This window comes from Pseudorca crassidens, chromosome 19, assembly GCF_039906515.1.
Source record: "Pseudorca crassidens isolate mPseCra1 chromosome 19, mPseCra1.hap1, whole genome shotgun sequence".
In the NCBI taxonomy this organism is placed as follows: Eukaryota; Metazoa; Chordata; class Mammalia; order Artiodactyla; family Delphinidae; genus Pseudorca; species Pseudorca crassidens.
In genome coordinates, this window is record NC_090314.1 from 47,124,360 (window position 1) to 47,141,819 (window position 17,460).

Genomic DNA, 17,460 nt, shown 5'->3' on the forward strand with positions numbered 1-17,460 from the left:
TAGTGCTGTCTTCCCACCCACGACAGCTTCCCCTCTTGATTTCTGGGTATTGTAGTCCATCTTGTTCCGGTTTCCTGGGAATGACCTTCTCCTAGCTACGGATACCTTCGCCACAAAAACTACAAAACCCAGAGTGTCGCGCGAGTTCCCCTCGTCCAATAGGAACCCCCCATGTAGTGAGGCGCGGAGGCCGGCTCTCGCAACTCAAGATGGCGGACGAGAGTGATACAGCAGTGAAGCCGCCGGTACCTCCGCTGCCGCAGATGATGGAAGGGAACGGAAACGGCCATGAGCATTGCAGCGATTGCGAGAACGAGGAGGACAACAGCTACAACCGGGGGTAACAAGATCCTCGGAGTCCAATTCCTATCCAGTCCCCCACAACCTGGGTCTCTGGGGTGCGGGGAAGTCATCGGGAGCTTAGTGTATCCCCACCCCCACCTTCTTATTGGCTGAGACATTGGAATCCTGCCTGGCGATTCGTTGCTGTCTTTGTCATTTATCAGGGGTGGGTGGTTAGTATATTAAGACCCAGAGACATTCAATACTTTTATTATATAAAAGTTCTTCTGTGTAATGTTCCACTCGTGTGGCTCAGGCGCGTCCGAGGAAAAGAGCATGTTGGACGATGGTCTTCAGTGGCACAACACAGGTCAATCTAACAGTGCAGTTCGAAAGGAACGTTTCTTATAAGGTGTGTGAACAACGTGATTAGCAGTAAACGAATAATAAAACGTTTCACTGCAGTTCACCTGCAATGAGGAAATTCATCAGGCTATACCAACCATAATTATGTTGTAAAATATCACTACTAGAGAATCCCAGGATATAAACTCACCTTATAAACCCTGCGTAATTACTGTATGATAATGTTTGGATGTATACCGTGTCTGTTGCTCCAAATAATCCATAAGTTTCCTGAACAGCACATAATTAGGTCTTCCAGTATCTTTGCTCTGTTAACTTTGCGAAGTAGCCTGGCGCTTCTAGAAATTGAGTGATGGTGCTTCCTTGGACAGTGTTTGGAAGTGGGTTTAATACTGCATCTCCTGTACTTGAGGGTCTTGCCTACTGGTAACTGTTCCTCGGGTAGAATAAGTGCATCAGGCGTTTGAGTGTTGAGCTTTCAAATCAGTGTTCAGTCTTGCAAGCCACACCCTATCATTTCTCTTTCTCCATATTGTTAACAGTGGCTGGCGCTGACGCTTGCTCTCCCTGTCTATATTTACATATGTGTTTTCTAACGGAAAGTCATGAGAGGCTGTTTTGGATGTATAACTTTGGCTGAGTCTTTGGTAGTCTGATTTTCATAGCCATCCTGTCGTTTGCTGTATCGGTTGGTGGTAGTTCTGGAGGAAAAAGTAGAAGGTTGAGACCTTTGGATAAACTTTAAAGAGAAATTCTGCTACCTTAAGGCAGCGGGAGAACAAAGGATTATTTAAGTGGTTTATAAGTGGCTTGTGATGAAATCTTAGGTTAAAAGATCTAGCTTTATGTTCTTCAATCAGCTTTAAAAACCACAAGAAGAATGTAGGGGAAAAGGAAGCTTGTCAAATTTGGTTTTTATAGGACTGTGTTCTTTTGCACACAGATCTCATGTAATGAACGCCTTGTTTGGAAGTGTGAGATTCCTGAGAAAGGAAGAGCTGAGAAAGAGGAAGTAGGAACAGGAAGGAGGGAAAGTGCAGCCCTTCTGAGTAGAGATTCCAGTCATGTGAGAGTTCTTGAATTTGAAATTCGTTTCAGAAGTGAAAGTATGGCTTCATCTTTGCTGTGTGTGTAGTTGCTTTTAGTTTTCAATGCTAAACTGTCGCCTTAACCAGTGTCTGTAGCTCGTTAATTGGTTTATAGTCTATGAATCACTTTGCAAGACTGTTTGACGGAAAGTTCTGTGTTTTATTTAAAGTACAACAAAGTGGTAACCTAAAAAAAAACCTTTGCAGGTGTGTTGTTGTTGTACATGGTTATGGTCTGGGTGAACAAATTCAGTTTTTTAGCAACCCGAATCTAGATATCTGTATAAATAAGTTTGGAGGTGGCAGGTGAAAAACAGAGGACCCAGCCTGGAGGACAGGGTCTAGTTCTGACACTTAGAATCTGGGATGGAGTCAACATTTTTCCATCAGTTGTCAGAGGAGACAGTTTTGGGAAGAAGCTGTGTGGTATGATGGGAAAAGCATAGACTTTGGAATCATTCAAACCTGAGTTCAAAGCCTGGTTCTGACACTTAATAGTCCTGTGACCTTGGGAAAGTTAGTTAGCCTCCAGTTGTAAAGATTAAATGACATAATATCTGAAGCAGCCTTCCCCTTTCCTTTTATTCTTCAAATCTTCCCTGTTCTCCTTCCCCCAGCTTGCCCCCCCCATCACATACTATATTTTTTTTGTAGCTTTTATCATGACAGTAGTTAAATAACATTCATGTCCAGTCCATGTCTTACCTACTGTGAGGTCTCAGCACAGGGATCCTGTCTTTGAGATGCCTGGCAGTTAGTGGGTGTTAATGAGTGTTTGCTGGATGAATGAATGACAAATGTTGAAGTTCGTAGCCCAGTGTTAGTGGAGCTTCATTTCTCCTCACTGAGGGGAAGGAAGGATGTCATATTTTCTTACACGTACACTTCCTTTTCGCAAATAAGTCTCGTAAGCCTTACTACAGTTTTAGTGAAATAATCCACAGATATCAAGGATCCTTCAATTTTTCGTGGTAGTTTTCCACTGTTTTTTGGCTTCTTGAAATTTTTCTTGCCTTTACTTAATATTAGTTTAAATGTTTTCAAAAGTGATAAAAGAATTGAAGGGGAATATCTCCTTTTCATGCTAACAGTTCTAAAAGACAGTATGCAATAAAAGTTAATGATAGTTCAAACTAACCCTGGTTCTCTTGGGCCTTTCAGGATGGGCTCAGTGCTTTACACTAATGAAGTGAAATCCGTTCATGTACTGGAATAATAGGAAATACAGTTCTGCTAGTTCTTACATCCCTTCTTTGTGTAGAAGTTTAGTTCTTGATTTTTTTAGTCATGTGTTTCTTCCATAATTAAATATTTGGTGAGTATAAATTTTACGTATACATATAAGCATACATGTGCACATGTGTGCACATATAGTATATAGGTGTGTGTGTGTGTATGTATCTGCCTGCAGTTTTTCTATCTGCTATTTTTTTTTTAAATCCACTCAACAGAGGAAAGAAAGAGGGGTAGCGTTCCACCCTTCCCCCCTCCCCAGTAACTTGCCTGGCATAAGTTACCGTGAGCAATTGAGTGGAGAGTCAGACTAAGATCATCTTTATGCTGTATCTCCCTGCAGGTCATGATTCACCTATGGGTTTAATTTGCTTGTTTGGTTTTTCCCCTTTTTAAAATTAAAAAAAAATTTTTTTTTTTATTGGAGTATAGTTGCTTTACAGTGTTGTGTTAGTTTCTGCTTCTTGTTTGTTTTTAGTGAGAAACTTATCGCTAAAGAATAAATCTTATCAGCTGGCAGTAGATTTTAATTGTGCGATAACAAACAAGTAAAGTTTATCTGGGTGTTTTGGAAAGGGAAAACTTTTAGACTATTTTGTTTGTAGGATTCGTTCCTAGAATTTATTCTGCAGTGTCATCGATAGCACTGAGATGCTGGGAAGCCATGGATCAAGAATGCTTTGATAAGGGATGTCTGTTTCCCATTCTGTTCTCTTACTCCATGGGGACAGGTTAATATGGGTTCTTAAAAGTTTTCTTCACTTCCTAATCATGAGATACTATCCTTTATGAAGAAACTTAAGAGAAAAGAAAGGTCTTTTTGAATGGAATTCCATAAAGCTATCCTTACTTGCTTCTGTTTTATTCTTCAGATTCTCCAAGAGTGGCTCTTTCCACATTTATTTGACGGCTTATAGCTGTATCTGGCTCTTAGAAGAAGAAATCTTTTTAGTTCCTTTTTCTTAATTTCTCTCTTCAGCTTTTGGTTTTTCAAAACTAGATCAAAGCAGAAATGAAAAGAGAGACCTCATCACTGATATCAAATAAGTGTTCTAATTTTATTTCCCAATTAAGTGGCAATTAAAAAGAAACTAATCAAGAGCTGCTTCAGAGAGAAGGGACTGGAGAGCAGAAGAAATGAAAAGTAAATGAGAGCCTATTTCAGGGAGACTGCTGTTCATGGCAAACCAGTTTTGCTGATTTTTCACATTGTTTAATGTGCTCGCTCTAAAATTTCCCAGCTTTACTAAGTCTGCCATTAACCCTTTCCCCGCAGAGTCCATAAGTTTTGGGACCATAAATTTAGTAACTTTAGGAGGATGCTGCTTTAGCTCTTCCTTTTAACCTTTTATCTGAAATCTCTGCCCTGCAAGCCTCTCTTCCAGTTCCCCAAGGACGGCGCTCTTGTGATTGTTGCATTTAAGGCACACAAACACTATGTTCTCTCTTGAGAGCACAAAACAAAACGAAACTAATATTCTTCAACAGGGTCGGTACTTGCTTCAGAATTTTTTCTACTGCTGCTTTCTTCGAGAGGGAGCTAAGGAGGATTCACTGTTGTTAAGTGTTCAATAAATGTTCTCTGTTGCTAGCATTACTATGTGCTGGGCACTGTGCTAAACCCTTTACATGGATTATCTCATGTAGACTTCCCTTATAAAGACTGATTTAGCTTTTGTAATGAGGCTTGGGATTTGCAAATCCACCTCTCCCTTTGACACCCAGGAGGATCCACTCTGAACTTGCTGGATTTCTTTTCCCTCCTACATTGACTCCTTCCTCCTCACTCTGCCAGCAGTGTGAGTCCTGTCTTTGGATGCATTCAATAACCCACGGACTTTCCCAAACTAGGGAGCCCGTTGGCGATGGAGGTGACTGGCCCCTTTAAACCGTCCTTGATAGACTGATATCTTTTTCAGAGTTCATTCCAGTGTGTGAAGTGGCTGCCAGCATTGAGCCACTGCTCTGAAAATTACTGAAAATGGTCTCTGAACCGCATTTGACTTGACCTAGGAGTTGCCAGGTTACAGTCTAGCTCACCAAACCAACCCAGAGTATGTAGAATTTACATTTCTGTCTCATTCCCACTGTAAACTACTTAGTGTATCAGAGCTTTTGTGACCCGTAAAAACCAATTTTCCTTCATGACAGGAATTGGCTTGTGCACGCTCAACATTCTGGCTAACCATCCCCGGGAGGGCAGAGGGTGGCAGTAAAAGCAGTAATCCTTGCCACAAACTGCTGTTCTTTTCACAGGCCTCCTGGGTACCTTGATGGCAGTAGTAGAGTGTTTTTATTTTTACAGTAATTTAGGACTCACTAGCAGCTTTTTATAAGAATAACTGATTGGTGGGAGTTTGCAAAGTTTGGGGGATTGCATTAAGGGATCCTGCAGTCTCAGCACGAGGACCGGCAGCTGATACAGATTCATGCCATGTAGTTTCTATCTGGGCCCCCTTGTAAATGCCATTGCATTCACCTGGCTTTGGGCCTTCTGAATACTGTACCGATAGGATTGCTGGTAAATCATACCTCATGAATAAATTGATTTGCAGAAGGGGAGTTCCCTGGCGGTCCAGTGGTGAGGACTTGGTGCTTTCACTGCTGTGACCCCGGGTTCAGTCCCTGGTCCAGGAACTAAGATCCTGCAAGCCACTGGCATGGCCAAAAAAATTTGATTTGCAGAAGGATTTCCTGATGTCTACAAGTAGAATCAAAAAGATGTTAGAGGCTAGGATTTATTAAGTTTCTCTGGAAATTTTGAATTTTAGCCTAAAAAGTTAACTTCCAGATTTTAGGGGTAGAAAACAGGTAACCAAAAGTCGTGAATTTTATTTTCTGAACTCTTTTTTTCTTTTGATCTCATAATTAAAAGTAAACCATGGGGCTTCCCTGGTGGCGCAGTGGTTGAGAGTCAGCCTGCCGATTCAGGGGACACGGGTTCGTGCCCCGATCCGGGAAGATCCCACATGCCGCGGAGCGGCTGGGCCCGTGAGCCATGGCCGCTGAGCTTGCGTGTCCGGAGCCTGTGCTCCGCAACGGGAGAGGCCACAACAGTGAGAGGCCCGCGTACCACAAACAAACAAACAAAAAACTAAACCATGGTCTGTGTTTAAGACATTGGAACCGTTTGAAGTCGTTAAAGTGGAGCTTTTTTGTTTTAACTCTTATAGAAATAGAACAGTTCCTAAGGAGGGAGAAGACAATGAATAAGAAAGTTGATAATTTAATAATAAATTTGATAATTTAAAATCTCAAACAGTGGCTCAAAAGAGCACAGCATCGCCTGTGCTTTCATAGAATGTTAACACAGCTGTCCTATGGAAACATTGCTAAAGATGTTTTGCTGACCCTCTTTTGGGTTCTAGCTTTTCAGGGTTTTATTTTAGTCTGTTATGCCTGGAAAGCATCAGTCAGGCACATATTTGTTGAACTGTCAACTGTGTGCTCAGCATAACTAGGGATGCTGTGGGAAACAGCTGTGAAAGATATGGTCCCTATACCAGGAAAATTTTTATCTCATTGAGAAGCCAGGCAGCAACACATTATATATATAAAGTATTAAATTGTGTGGGAGATCATAATCTTAAAACAGATGGACATCAATGAGAATGAGAGCTGGAGGAGTCAGGGAGGCTTTCTGGATAAAACACGGCTCCCTCTCCTCATTGCCTTTACTGTCTGCTCCTGTGATACGCAAGAATTTGTTTTAGGGCTTTCGAAGGTTCTCAGATAAATTCTCACAGGGAATGAGACTTCAGTGTTTGGGGAGGAATGGGCCAAGTGGTTAGATTGGTGACTTGTCCCTGGGTACTAGTTGGTTAGTTGATGCCTCGCGTCCCTGGGCCTTGGTTTCCTCTTCTGTAAACAACAGGTTAAGCCAGATGGCCCTGAGATTCCTTCCAGCTCTGGTGGTTTAGCTCCCAGGAAAACAACTTCTGTCCCTCAGCCACGCACCTTTGAGTGGATTTTGTTATCAGTCGGATTAAGAGGAGGCCTGTGTCATGGACCTGCGCTGCTGCTGTTATCTGGAGGTTGGCAGCTCGAGCTGCTCTCTGTCAGCTTGCCCTTCCCTCCCACCAGCACACACTCTGGTGCTGCATTCTATTTCTAGAAATAAGTACTGAAGTTCATTTTCCATCTCCTCCCCCAGCCCTGACTTTATTTTATTATTTATTTATTTACATTTTATTTTTGGCAGCGTTGCGTCTTCATCGCTGCACACAGGCTTTCTCTAGTTGCGGCGAGCGGGGGGCTGCTGTTCGTTGCAGTGCGCAGGCTTCTCATCGCGGTGGCTTCTCTTGTTGCAGAGCACAGGCTCTAGGCGCGCAGGCTTCAGTAGTTGTGGCATGCAGGCTCAGTAGTTGTGGCTCGCGGGCTCTAGAGCGCAGGCTCAGTAGTTGTGGCACACGGGCTTAGTTACTCTGCGGCATGTGGGATCTTCCTGGACCAGGGCTCGAACCCGTGTCCCTGCACTGGCAGGCAGATTCTTAACCAGTGCGCCACCAGGGAAGTCCCCAGCCCTGACTTTATACCAGAGCATCCATAGGATTTCTTATATGTTTGAACTTAGAATATTTTGACCTTCATTTAAAAATGACATTTCTTGATTACTTTACTTCTCTGTTCCTGGTTTGTCATTCTGCTCATTCATCCCATATTCACTAGGTTGGTCGTTAGTGACTTGAGTTGATCAACTTTAGAATGTACATTTCAAAATTTTTATGTGAATTCCCATCTCCCTTTCCACTGCAGGCAACCCCCCCCAAAAAAGGGGGCAAGTTTCACTAATTCTCTGCTCATTATTTTGGAACCAAATGAACCGAAGTTAGACTTTGATTTGCTGTATTCCAACGTTTTGGCCAGTCCCTTTGAAGTATGTTAAGGTGACTGGCAGGTTTAGAGAGATCTCTGAGAGATTTCTGTTTTAATTTGCAGAGTCCCAGCATGCCCAGGGATACTCACCCAGTGGGTATGGACTCCAGGTCCCTTTAAAAATGAAGCCAAATTCTTTTGAGAAGGACCAGCCTAGCTTCCATGGGGTCGTTTGGTTTGGTTCTTCCCAAATCCAGATTGAAGCCATCCTGTGAAATGGTATTGGCTTCCTAAAGACCTGCTCTCAAGGCCTCTGAGCTTGGTTTCTTACGGATAATTAAAGGTATTATAATCACCTGGAGAGCTAGCCCTACTGTGCTCCTTGGAAGTCTCTTCTCCGAGTCAGTTGTCTTCCTGTTTGGGTTGTTGACTGTCAAACCATGTTGAGCTCATAGTGTTCTCATGAATATGGCTCAATACCTGGTAGCTCAGTGACAGTGACTTTTTTTAAACTTTCCTTTGTTCTTCAGGTGTCTCCGTATTCTTGATGTACAAATTGAGACAGGATCGTTGCTCAGTAGCTGCATGTGCAAATTCAAGCCAATCCAAGGAAAATGAAAGTAGCTCTTTGGTTTTAGTTTGGGTCTTGGAGTTTGCTGGGCACTTTTATTAATAATGCATAAAACAGAACAAGAGTTCTACCCAGGGTCTGTCCACAAAAATGGGGTCCAGAAAGAGATGGCTACACGGAAGTGGCTCCACTGAATTGCAAGAGCAAAGGCAGGAAGGGCGTTTTTAGCGATTTTGCCTATTTGTGAAGATGTCTACAGTCGGAGGAAGTAATTTCTTCTATTTTCCTTATGTGAAATTGTGTTTAGTAAGTATTCAGTTGTTAATATGCAGCAGTTCTTCACTTTAACCTTTCTGATTCTTTTTTCCGTAAAAACAGTTCTTATGGTAATTCATATACAGGGACCAGATAATTCATTCCATAAGCTGAAATGAATAAGGACTTATAAATTGTATCAACAGTGGAATGCTGCTTTGTCTCCTACCATCAACCAGCTTTTTGTTTTTTTAAATTTATTTATTTTTGGCTGCTTTGGGTCTTCATTGCTGTGCACAGGCTTTCTCTAGTTGTGGTGAGTGGGGGCTACTCTTCGTTGTGGTGCGTGGGCTTCTCATTGCGGTGGCTTCTCTTGTTGTGGAGCACGGGCTCTAGGCATGCAGGCTTCAGTAGTTGCAGCACGCAGGCTCAGTAGTTGTGGCACACGGGCTTAGTTGCTTTGTGGCATGTGAGATCTTTCTACACCAGGGATCGAACCCGTGTCCCCTGTATTGGCAGGTGGATTCTTAACCACTGAGCCACCACGGAAGTCCCCATCAACCAGCTTTTAAACCTTATAATGCTGCATACAATCCGGAGACTGAAGTGAGACTGTCTCTTGAATCAGAAAACCACACAGGCTTGTCATAGGCTGCGAACAGGCCTGTGCATAATAACAAAATTGAGATAATAAGAGGAAAGCTTTATCTTCAGTCTGTAAATGGCTTTATGGTTCCTATTCTTTGCCATGGCCTTGGGGGTTTTGCTGAGCATCTGGTTTTAAGGTGTTTACCTTATTCCCCCTCTGAACGTTATCGGTCTTCCTTCCGTGTTTTGCCTTGTGTGTCCCATTAATATGGTATCTAGGAGGTGCACTTGCATCTGGATGTCAGAACCTTACACTTCGACTAAAGTCAGGACCTTACTTGCTCTCCCTGACTTTAGTCTTTCTGCAACAGGGGCCTGGTGAGAGGCCTGGCCCCACGGGTGCAGGCACAGTTATTCCCGAGCAGGGGAAGTAAGGGTGGATGAGCTAGATGGGAACTGAATGTGATGGGCCGAGGGGAAAGTGGGGCTTGATACCTTCCAGAATAAGAAGCTGCTGTCACTGTAGGCTTTCAGGCGTGGGAGGGACTCATGGAAAGCCATTTTCCCAGAGGTGAGTCCCACTGCTATGTAGAGTTTAGGAGGAGGCAGAGAAGTTGTGATGTCAGGGAGATCCAGGAAAGGCTGGAGATAACTTTAGTCCAAGTGCAAGGTTGTGAAGTCTGGATGCAAGCACTCCTAACCAGACTAGGACAAGAGAAATCTGAGGACATTCTGCAACGGGAAATAGCAGCACGTTGCCTTCTCCCTATACAGTACCACGTGCTATGAGATGATAATTAATATTCATAATAACTCCAAGGCACTTTAAGACCATGAAGCCTTTCTGAATTATAAAATAAAGCTTAAATGATACTTACCATATGGTATGCAAAATGTATTTTATACTGTTTGAATTCTTTGAAAAATTGATTATCTAGACTGTACAGCTAAAATAAAACCCTGCACTTAGCTGATTCTGCAGATTAGGGTTCACTGTACCCTTGTGTTTGACTCCTAATTTAGACTTTTTAATGGAAGATTTCAAGGGAGGATGGCAGAGTAATAGTCCGGCATTACTCCCAGTCTGACAATGCCCAAATCAATTTAGACATGGCAAAAACCAACTACAACAGTAAATTAGGGGGCTTCCCTGGTGGCGCAGTGGTTAAGAATCTGCCTGCCAATGCGGGGGACACGGGTTCAAGCCCTGGTCCAGGAAGATCCCACATGCTGCAGAGCAACTAATCCCGTGCGCCACAACTACTGAGCCTGTGCTCTAGAGCCCATGCGCCACAACTACTGAGCCTGCCCTCTAGAGCCTGTGAGCCACAACTACTGAAGCCCGTGCACCTAGAGCCCGTGCTCTGCAACAAGAGAAGCCACCGCAATGAGAAGCACGCGCACCTCAATGAAGAGTAGCCCCCACTGGCCGCAACTAGAGAAAGCCCACACGTAGCAATGGAGACCCAACACAGCCATAAGTACATACATACATACATACATAAATCTATTAAAAAACCAGTAATTAGGAAAGCAGCCTGCAAGCTGAACCTTAAAATTCATCAATAAAATGAAGGAAACCCAGAATCAAAACTATTATCCTAAAATCAACAGGAATTGGGAAAAAACATTTGGGAGCAAATGAATGGAAAATTTTAGCAAAACACAGTATAATATATGATTTGTGTCTCAAAAATATTGGGAAACAATACAGAAAACGATAATGAAAGCCTGTAGGAAACTGTTAAATGTGGCTAAGAAACTGTTTTTGCTGCCTTCATTGGGTGACTCATGCAGAGGGAAAGCAGCATGAGAAATCCCCATTACTGTGGTTCACAGGCACACACGTTTCATGTAAATCTCCTCTTAGCAGGGGTGGCTGGGTGTTCATTGCTGTTGTTTTCCCAAGATTCCTAGTGCCGTGTTTTGCTGGTGGTGATCACCCAGTCTGAGCCGGCTGGTGGTTGTTCTCAGTCCTACAGGCCTGATTTAGGCATTTCTCATGAGCGTTTGACTATTTTGGACACAGATCACAGCCACATTAAACTACCTTTTTCCTTGTTCCTTCGTCCCTTTCCAGTACTGCTTTGTGCTTTAGGTCCAGATGGGGCAACTCAGAAAACCTAATGCGTCAGGAGGGTGGGAGCAGAAGCGAGGGAGAGTTTCCAGAAGACCACTTTGGGCTGTCATCCCTTTAAATTCCAGGCTCTAAGGAAGTGTTGGTGGTATGAATGCCCTGTTAACAATTATCATTTGCCTTTGCTGCCAGCAACCTGGCAATCTAAAGAAAATAACCATTGGAATTCCCTGACTGTCCAGTGGTTGGGACTCCACGCTGTCACTGTTGTGGGCCCGGGTTTGATCCCTGCAGGGAACTAGGATCCCGCAAGCCACGTGGTGTGGCCAAAAATGAAAGAAAATAAACCGCATAAAATAAAAGCAAGAACAGAAAAGGTCCTTTCAAACAAATAGGCCATCCTTTGCACATTGCTCCCTCCCTGGGCTCTGGTGGGAGTGGAGAGGAGAGCTGTGTCTGCGAGTGTCCTCCAAGTGCCCCTTCTGGGCCCTGGACTCTCTGGTCTGCTTCTGAAGCCAACGGGCTTGATTAAGGAGGGTCTGGCTCTACAGAAAGCTCTTTGTCAGTGTAGCTCAAAACAGATGATTTTTTAAAAACCCTGCATCAGTATTTACTTTGTCTTACAGTGGTTTGAGTCCAGCCAATGACACTGGAGCCAAAAAGAAGAAAAAGAAACAAAAAAAGAAGAAAGAGAAAGGCAGTGAGACAGATTCAGCCCAGGATCAGCCTGTGAAGGTAACAAGGAGTCTCTGTTTTCTGGTGACAGAGTCGCTTTTTCAGATGAGAGGGTGTTGGGGTAAATGTATAGGAACAGTGTGGATTGACAGTCCCCACTGGTATTACTTCGAGAGGGAGGAGTTGGATCCCTCTGCTGCCCTCTGCTGCCCTCGACCTAGGTGATGAAACTGCTATCCTACCTTAAAAGGCACAGCACGTTAGACATTGACTCCCAAGCCTGGTGCCCCCTCAGAATTTATAGGTGCATACCTGCATGGGGTGTTGTGCCGCGTGCCACAGAGCGATTCCCTTGTGACCGCCCCTGTGGCCTAGAGCAGTGGTTCTCGGCCTTTTCTGTCTTCAGTCCCCACCACTGTGAGAATGAAAGGCCTGTTCCTATTAAGGCGGACCTTTATATATTGCAAGCATTCTGTTGATGCTACAGTTATTGTAATGAGAACTGAGACTCCCACAGAGCCCATTTCTGAGTTCCATAGTTGAGAACCATTGGCCTAGAGCTTACCTCTGAGACTGACACACCGACACAAAACCCAGAAGTATGGGTAAGGATTGTTTTGTTTCTTAAATAAAGCCACATTAAAAAAAGAAAAGCTTTTATTTCAGGTAAGTGCTGTCCTCTTCCAAGTAGGCCCTGGAGGAAGCTCGAAACATACCCATAATTCTTTCAGAATTGCCTCAGTTTACAGGCCTCACGAGAAGTCCAGTCTCATCATTCCAGTGTACCCGCCCCTTGCTTCTTGCCTCCAAAGTCATACTCCAACTTGAATCTCCTACCTTATTGAGATATGGCTTCAAGTCATTTTTTTGATATTTTCAATACCAAACCCACTGTGAAAAAAAAAATCCTACCGTTATTGACCACCATGCTGGCCAGCTAGGTTCTTGCCAGGCACATGGTTTAAATTAACCCCAACCTTCAATTTCTCTACAGGGTAGGTGGGGGTCTTCCCATTTTAAAGACGAGAGGAGGTGGTTTACCCAGGTCTTTCAGTCAGGAATCCTAGCCCAAGCCCATGCTTTGGCTTTAGGGATTCTTGTTGGTTTCTTTGTTTGTCTGGGGGTGGGTGTTTGGATGACTCCAGGGTGGTTTGAACTGAAACCTTTATCAAAATGGTTCACTTTGAGATTAGAAAATCTCAACAAAACACCATTTGTATAGCCGTTCTGTTTTTCTCTTTATGAGAGTGTTGGAATACATAGTAAAGAAATTAGAAAAAAACATAGCAAGAGGAAGAAAATGAAAATCATTTCCAGTTCTACCTCCCAGGAATAAGCAATGTAAATATATTGGTTTATATTCTCTCTTTCCTTCACAATTTAGATGAAAAAAAGATGTCGGAAAGTAGAAGTGTTAGAAGTTATGGGTATTTGTATAATCTTAAGTTGGACATAAGATCCAGAAGCCATAAAAGAAAAAGTGACAAATTTCAAACTTCTCTGTAAAAGTCAAGAGGTAAACAACAAACTTGCAATACATGGATCAGTCAATTGAAGAGAATGAAATGAGTAGGCCATTCACAAAGAGAAAAATCAAGGTTTTTATATGAAAAGATGGTTAAATTTGAAATGAAAATTAAAGCAACATTTTTTTTCCCCTAGATTGGCAGAGATTAAGATTTGGTAAATCTGATGATGAGGGTCTTGAGAAACACACGCCCATACACTGTTCACTGGGTTGATTGATATTCTCTTTTTAGAGAGTAAGTTGACAATATATATAATCTCAAACATGCATCTCCTTTTACCCAGCAAGCCTCCTTTCTTAGACTTTATCCTGTAGAAATACGTATTCAGTGAGCAAAAATAGATGTAGAAGAAAGTTCATTGCAGCATTGTCTGTAAAACTGAAGACCAGAATCACCAAAATGCCATTGGTAGGGGGTTGGCCAGATATATCGTAGTCTGTGCACGCAGGGGACTCAGTTGTTGGAATGGGCAGGTCCATGTGACTGCGTGGAATGGTTTCTAAGACATAGTGTTTGAAGAAGAACAGTCAGTAAAATAATACTGTACGATCCAATTTGAGTCTTTGAAAATTGTGTGTGTGTTTGGAACTTGCATGCAAAAAAGTCTGAAATTATATTTGCCTCTTCTCACCCTACCTCCCAAATTTAAGACTGTTGATGACAAGGATTATATTTGAGGGATGGGACTGTTGGGTTTTTTATCTTCTGTGTGTTTTTACATTTCTGCATTGTTTGAAATTTTACGCTAAGCCACGTTTTGCCGTCAACCACCGTAAGACTAAGAAGAGGAGAAACCCTGTAGGAAGCACCTCCCTATCATACTGCTCGTCGTCGACCACTCCTTCTCCACTTGTACTTCAACAGCTGATCTCTCAGGAACCACACCGCTTCTTTGAGTTGTACCCCCTTAACTCTTGGACTTGAATGAATCAAAAGTGTTTATTAATATAATGGGCCTTTTCTCTCCCCAACTTTGTCTTGTTCAGATGAACTCTTTGCCAGCAGAGAGGATCCAGGAAATACAGAAGGCCATTGAACTCTTTTCAGTAGGTCAGGGACCTGCGAAAACCATGGAGGAGGCTAGCAAGCGAAGCTACCAGTTCTGGGACACGCAGCCCGTCCCCAAACTGGGTATGTATTCGCTTTCTTCCCCAGGCGAAGGCAAAGGCAAAGGCAAGGGCAGGGGCGAGGGATGTGCCTCAGCCATGCTGAGGGTTCTGTGCTGGATTTGTGAGGGAGGACGAGAGAGTTCTGTTGTTCCTTGGTGGTGGTTTTTAGAGGATAGTCTTTACAGTGCAGTTCAGAAAAGGCTGTTGTCCAGGGACCTTATCATTTCACAGTAACACATATTGAGAACAAGTAATGGTCCTTGTAGTGCATCATCATCCAGTATAAATCTACAAAGAAAAACAGGGCGTTGGCACATGGTGAGTGGGGATGTGCGCTCATGGACCTGTCTTCCCACATAGGTTTTATGGGGAGACTTGTTTATCTGGGCAGTGTTTAATCTGGAGTGGGCCAGTCCCCAGCCTCTTCCCCTTGTCTCTCAGACAGTGCGTGCTTCATAGATGCAAAATAATTTGACATTTTGCTTCCCAGTGATAGTTTAATTCCACCTGGAATACCGTATGCAGGTTTGGTCGGCACCTCTTTGAAAAGCTATGATGAACTCTCAAAGGAGTGGGGCAGGCAGAAAATAAAAGGATTCTGGAAGAGACTGGTCGTAGCAGAGTTAGAGATGCCTGCTGAGACTGAGCCACAGCTCACCTTGACGGCTGACTTCAGAGGGTGTTACTGACAGAACGTTTTTGCAGTGGGTTGCATCATGCCCCTAGACCCATTGATAGCCCAGTTCCTATTTTCTGTGTGACTGGGAAAGTAGGTATGTTGAGAAAAACGTGTGTTAACAACAAACATGAGTGACCTTCAGGCTGTCCATGTTACTGCTCCCCTCCAGTGACACAGTGAGGTTTGACAGTGTGTTTGGTGGGGAAGAGCGGGGTGAGGGCAGAATGAAAGCCTGGTGAGGGGAGAGGGGCAGCTGTGCCCAAGGAGAGTCGTCTACTCCAGAGTGTGCCCCTCCGGCCAGCAGGATGGACATTGCTTAAGAGCTTGTAGAAATGCAGAATCTCGAGCCCCAGACCTGCAGAATCAGAACGTGCAGGGGATTTGTGTCCACTCTGCAAGTTTGAGAAGCTCTGCTCTGGAGCAGATGCAGTTTGTAGACAGCTTAGTCCCAATCCAGAAGCAAGCTGAGACGTGCCCCCCAGAGGGTGCAAAGCAAGGCAGTGCCTGGATGGTTGTGAGTCGTGAATCAGCAGCAGGCACTGTTCTAGAACCCTGCCCTCACCCATCCACCAGGTCTGTTGAGCTGTCCCGGTCAGCCAGGTCCCAGGCCACTGGCTAAGCCCTCCAACAAGGCTTTGGGTCACAGCAATACTATTCTTAGGGTATTACAGGTAACGGGCCCCGGCGACCACTCCCCCACGAAGCAGCAGGAAGAATCGAGAGCCACACGCTCCACCTCTGAGTGAATTGCACGAAGAGGCATCCGGGGTGGGGGGCTGCTGTGCACCTTGGCTGTTTTCAGATGGGTCTTGGTTTGGTTTTATTTTTCATTAAGAATTTGCGAATGGGTGACTTTGCTCCATTCTTCATAGACATGGAACCTGGTGAAGAGGCCAGTTGGGATTAATGGGCTTCTCTTCTGCTTTAGCTCATTTACTCTTTGATGTTTGCCTCAGTTTCTCCACCTGTATGTAGACAATACTCCCGTTTTGTTCTCAGAAAGCTCGTGACAAAGCCACACTATTGCTCACAGGGACCTAGATGGCCTCGGGAAGGTGGAATGGGGCTGTTTTGTTTCTCCTCGATGTGCCTTCTGGGCAGTGTGTGGTGTGGGGCTCTGGGGAAGAGTGATCACTCCAAGCTTCTGGCCAGTCTGCCTTTCAGGTCCGCGGTCAGTCAGGTCCAAATAAAGGATTCCTTTGTGTCTGTGAGTCAGCACATAGAAAGTACCACATTATAGGCATCAGTTGGTCCGCGTGGCTGAGGTGTCACCCCAGTTCTGCTTCTGACTGTCCTTAGGGTAGAGTGATTTACAGCTTCTTGCTTTAATTTTTTCCACTTAACTGGGGGCTAATAATTGTGAGACTCAAGCATATCAAGTGTACTGTGTTTGCAGCACTCCCCAACTTGTGGTGAGAGTTAGATTGCATTTCACTCAAAAGACTTAGAATTCTTTAGGAGTTTAAAATCATCTGGGACTTCCCTGGTGGCGCAGTGGTTAAGAATCCTCCTGCCAATGCAGGGAACACGGGTTCAAGCCCTGGTCCGGGAAGATCCCACATGCCGCGGAGCAGCTAAGCCCGTGTGCCACAACTACTGAGCCTGCGCTCTAGAGCTCATGAGCCACAACTACTGAGCCCGCGTGCCACAGCTACTGAAGCCTGCGTGCCTAGAGCCCATGCTCCGCAGCAAAAGAAGCCACCGCAATGAGAAGCCTGCGCACTGCAACGAAGAGTAGCCCCTGCTCTCTGCAACTGGAGAATGCCTGCACGTAGCAACGAAGACCCAACGCAGCCACAGATAAATAAATAAATGTATTTTTTTAAAAAAATCATCCTAAGTTCACCATTGAAAGGCCTGTAAACAGCCAGTGTCTTCAGCTGTATAACAATTCTTTGTGCTCCCAGATCAACTTTTGATCTCCCTTTTCAGACCATGTCCTTCTCCTTTTTCAGTCACCCCTTTTCCTGCGCTAGTCGGGGGGTGGTGAGGAATCCTTTTACTTTGCCTGACCTTAGTGGGGTGGAATCTGGCCACTGTTAGATTAGTTTAAAAAGTAACTCTCCCGAAGAAAGGGAGAAGGCGGACGCGTACTTGGTTGCCCCGGGCCCTGAGAGAGAAGCTTCCCCACTTTGTCCCTTGTCCTGCTCGTTAGGCTTAAGGTCTCCCAGATCTCACATTCTTTTCTCCCAA

The 17,460-nt window shown here is 44.3% G+C and overlaps 1 protein-coding gene across 1 annotated transcript in view; it reads left to right on the forward strand.

The window, feature by feature from the left end:
* The first annotated feature begins 160 nt into the window (after positions 1-160).
* Positions 161-17,460, forward strand: part of NMT1 (N-myristoyltransferase 1) — a 30,735-nt gene continuing 13,435 nt past the window's right edge. Inside the window, exons 1-3 of the mRNA XM_067714159.1 lie at positions 161-340; positions 11,902-12,010; positions 14,466-14,610. Coding sequence (XP_067570260.1) covers positions 210-340; positions 11,902-12,010; positions 14,466-14,610 — 385 coding nt within the window. The 5' untranslated portion in view covers positions 161-209. The remainder of the gene's footprint in view (positions 341-11,901; positions 12,011-14,465; positions 14,611-17,460) is intronic.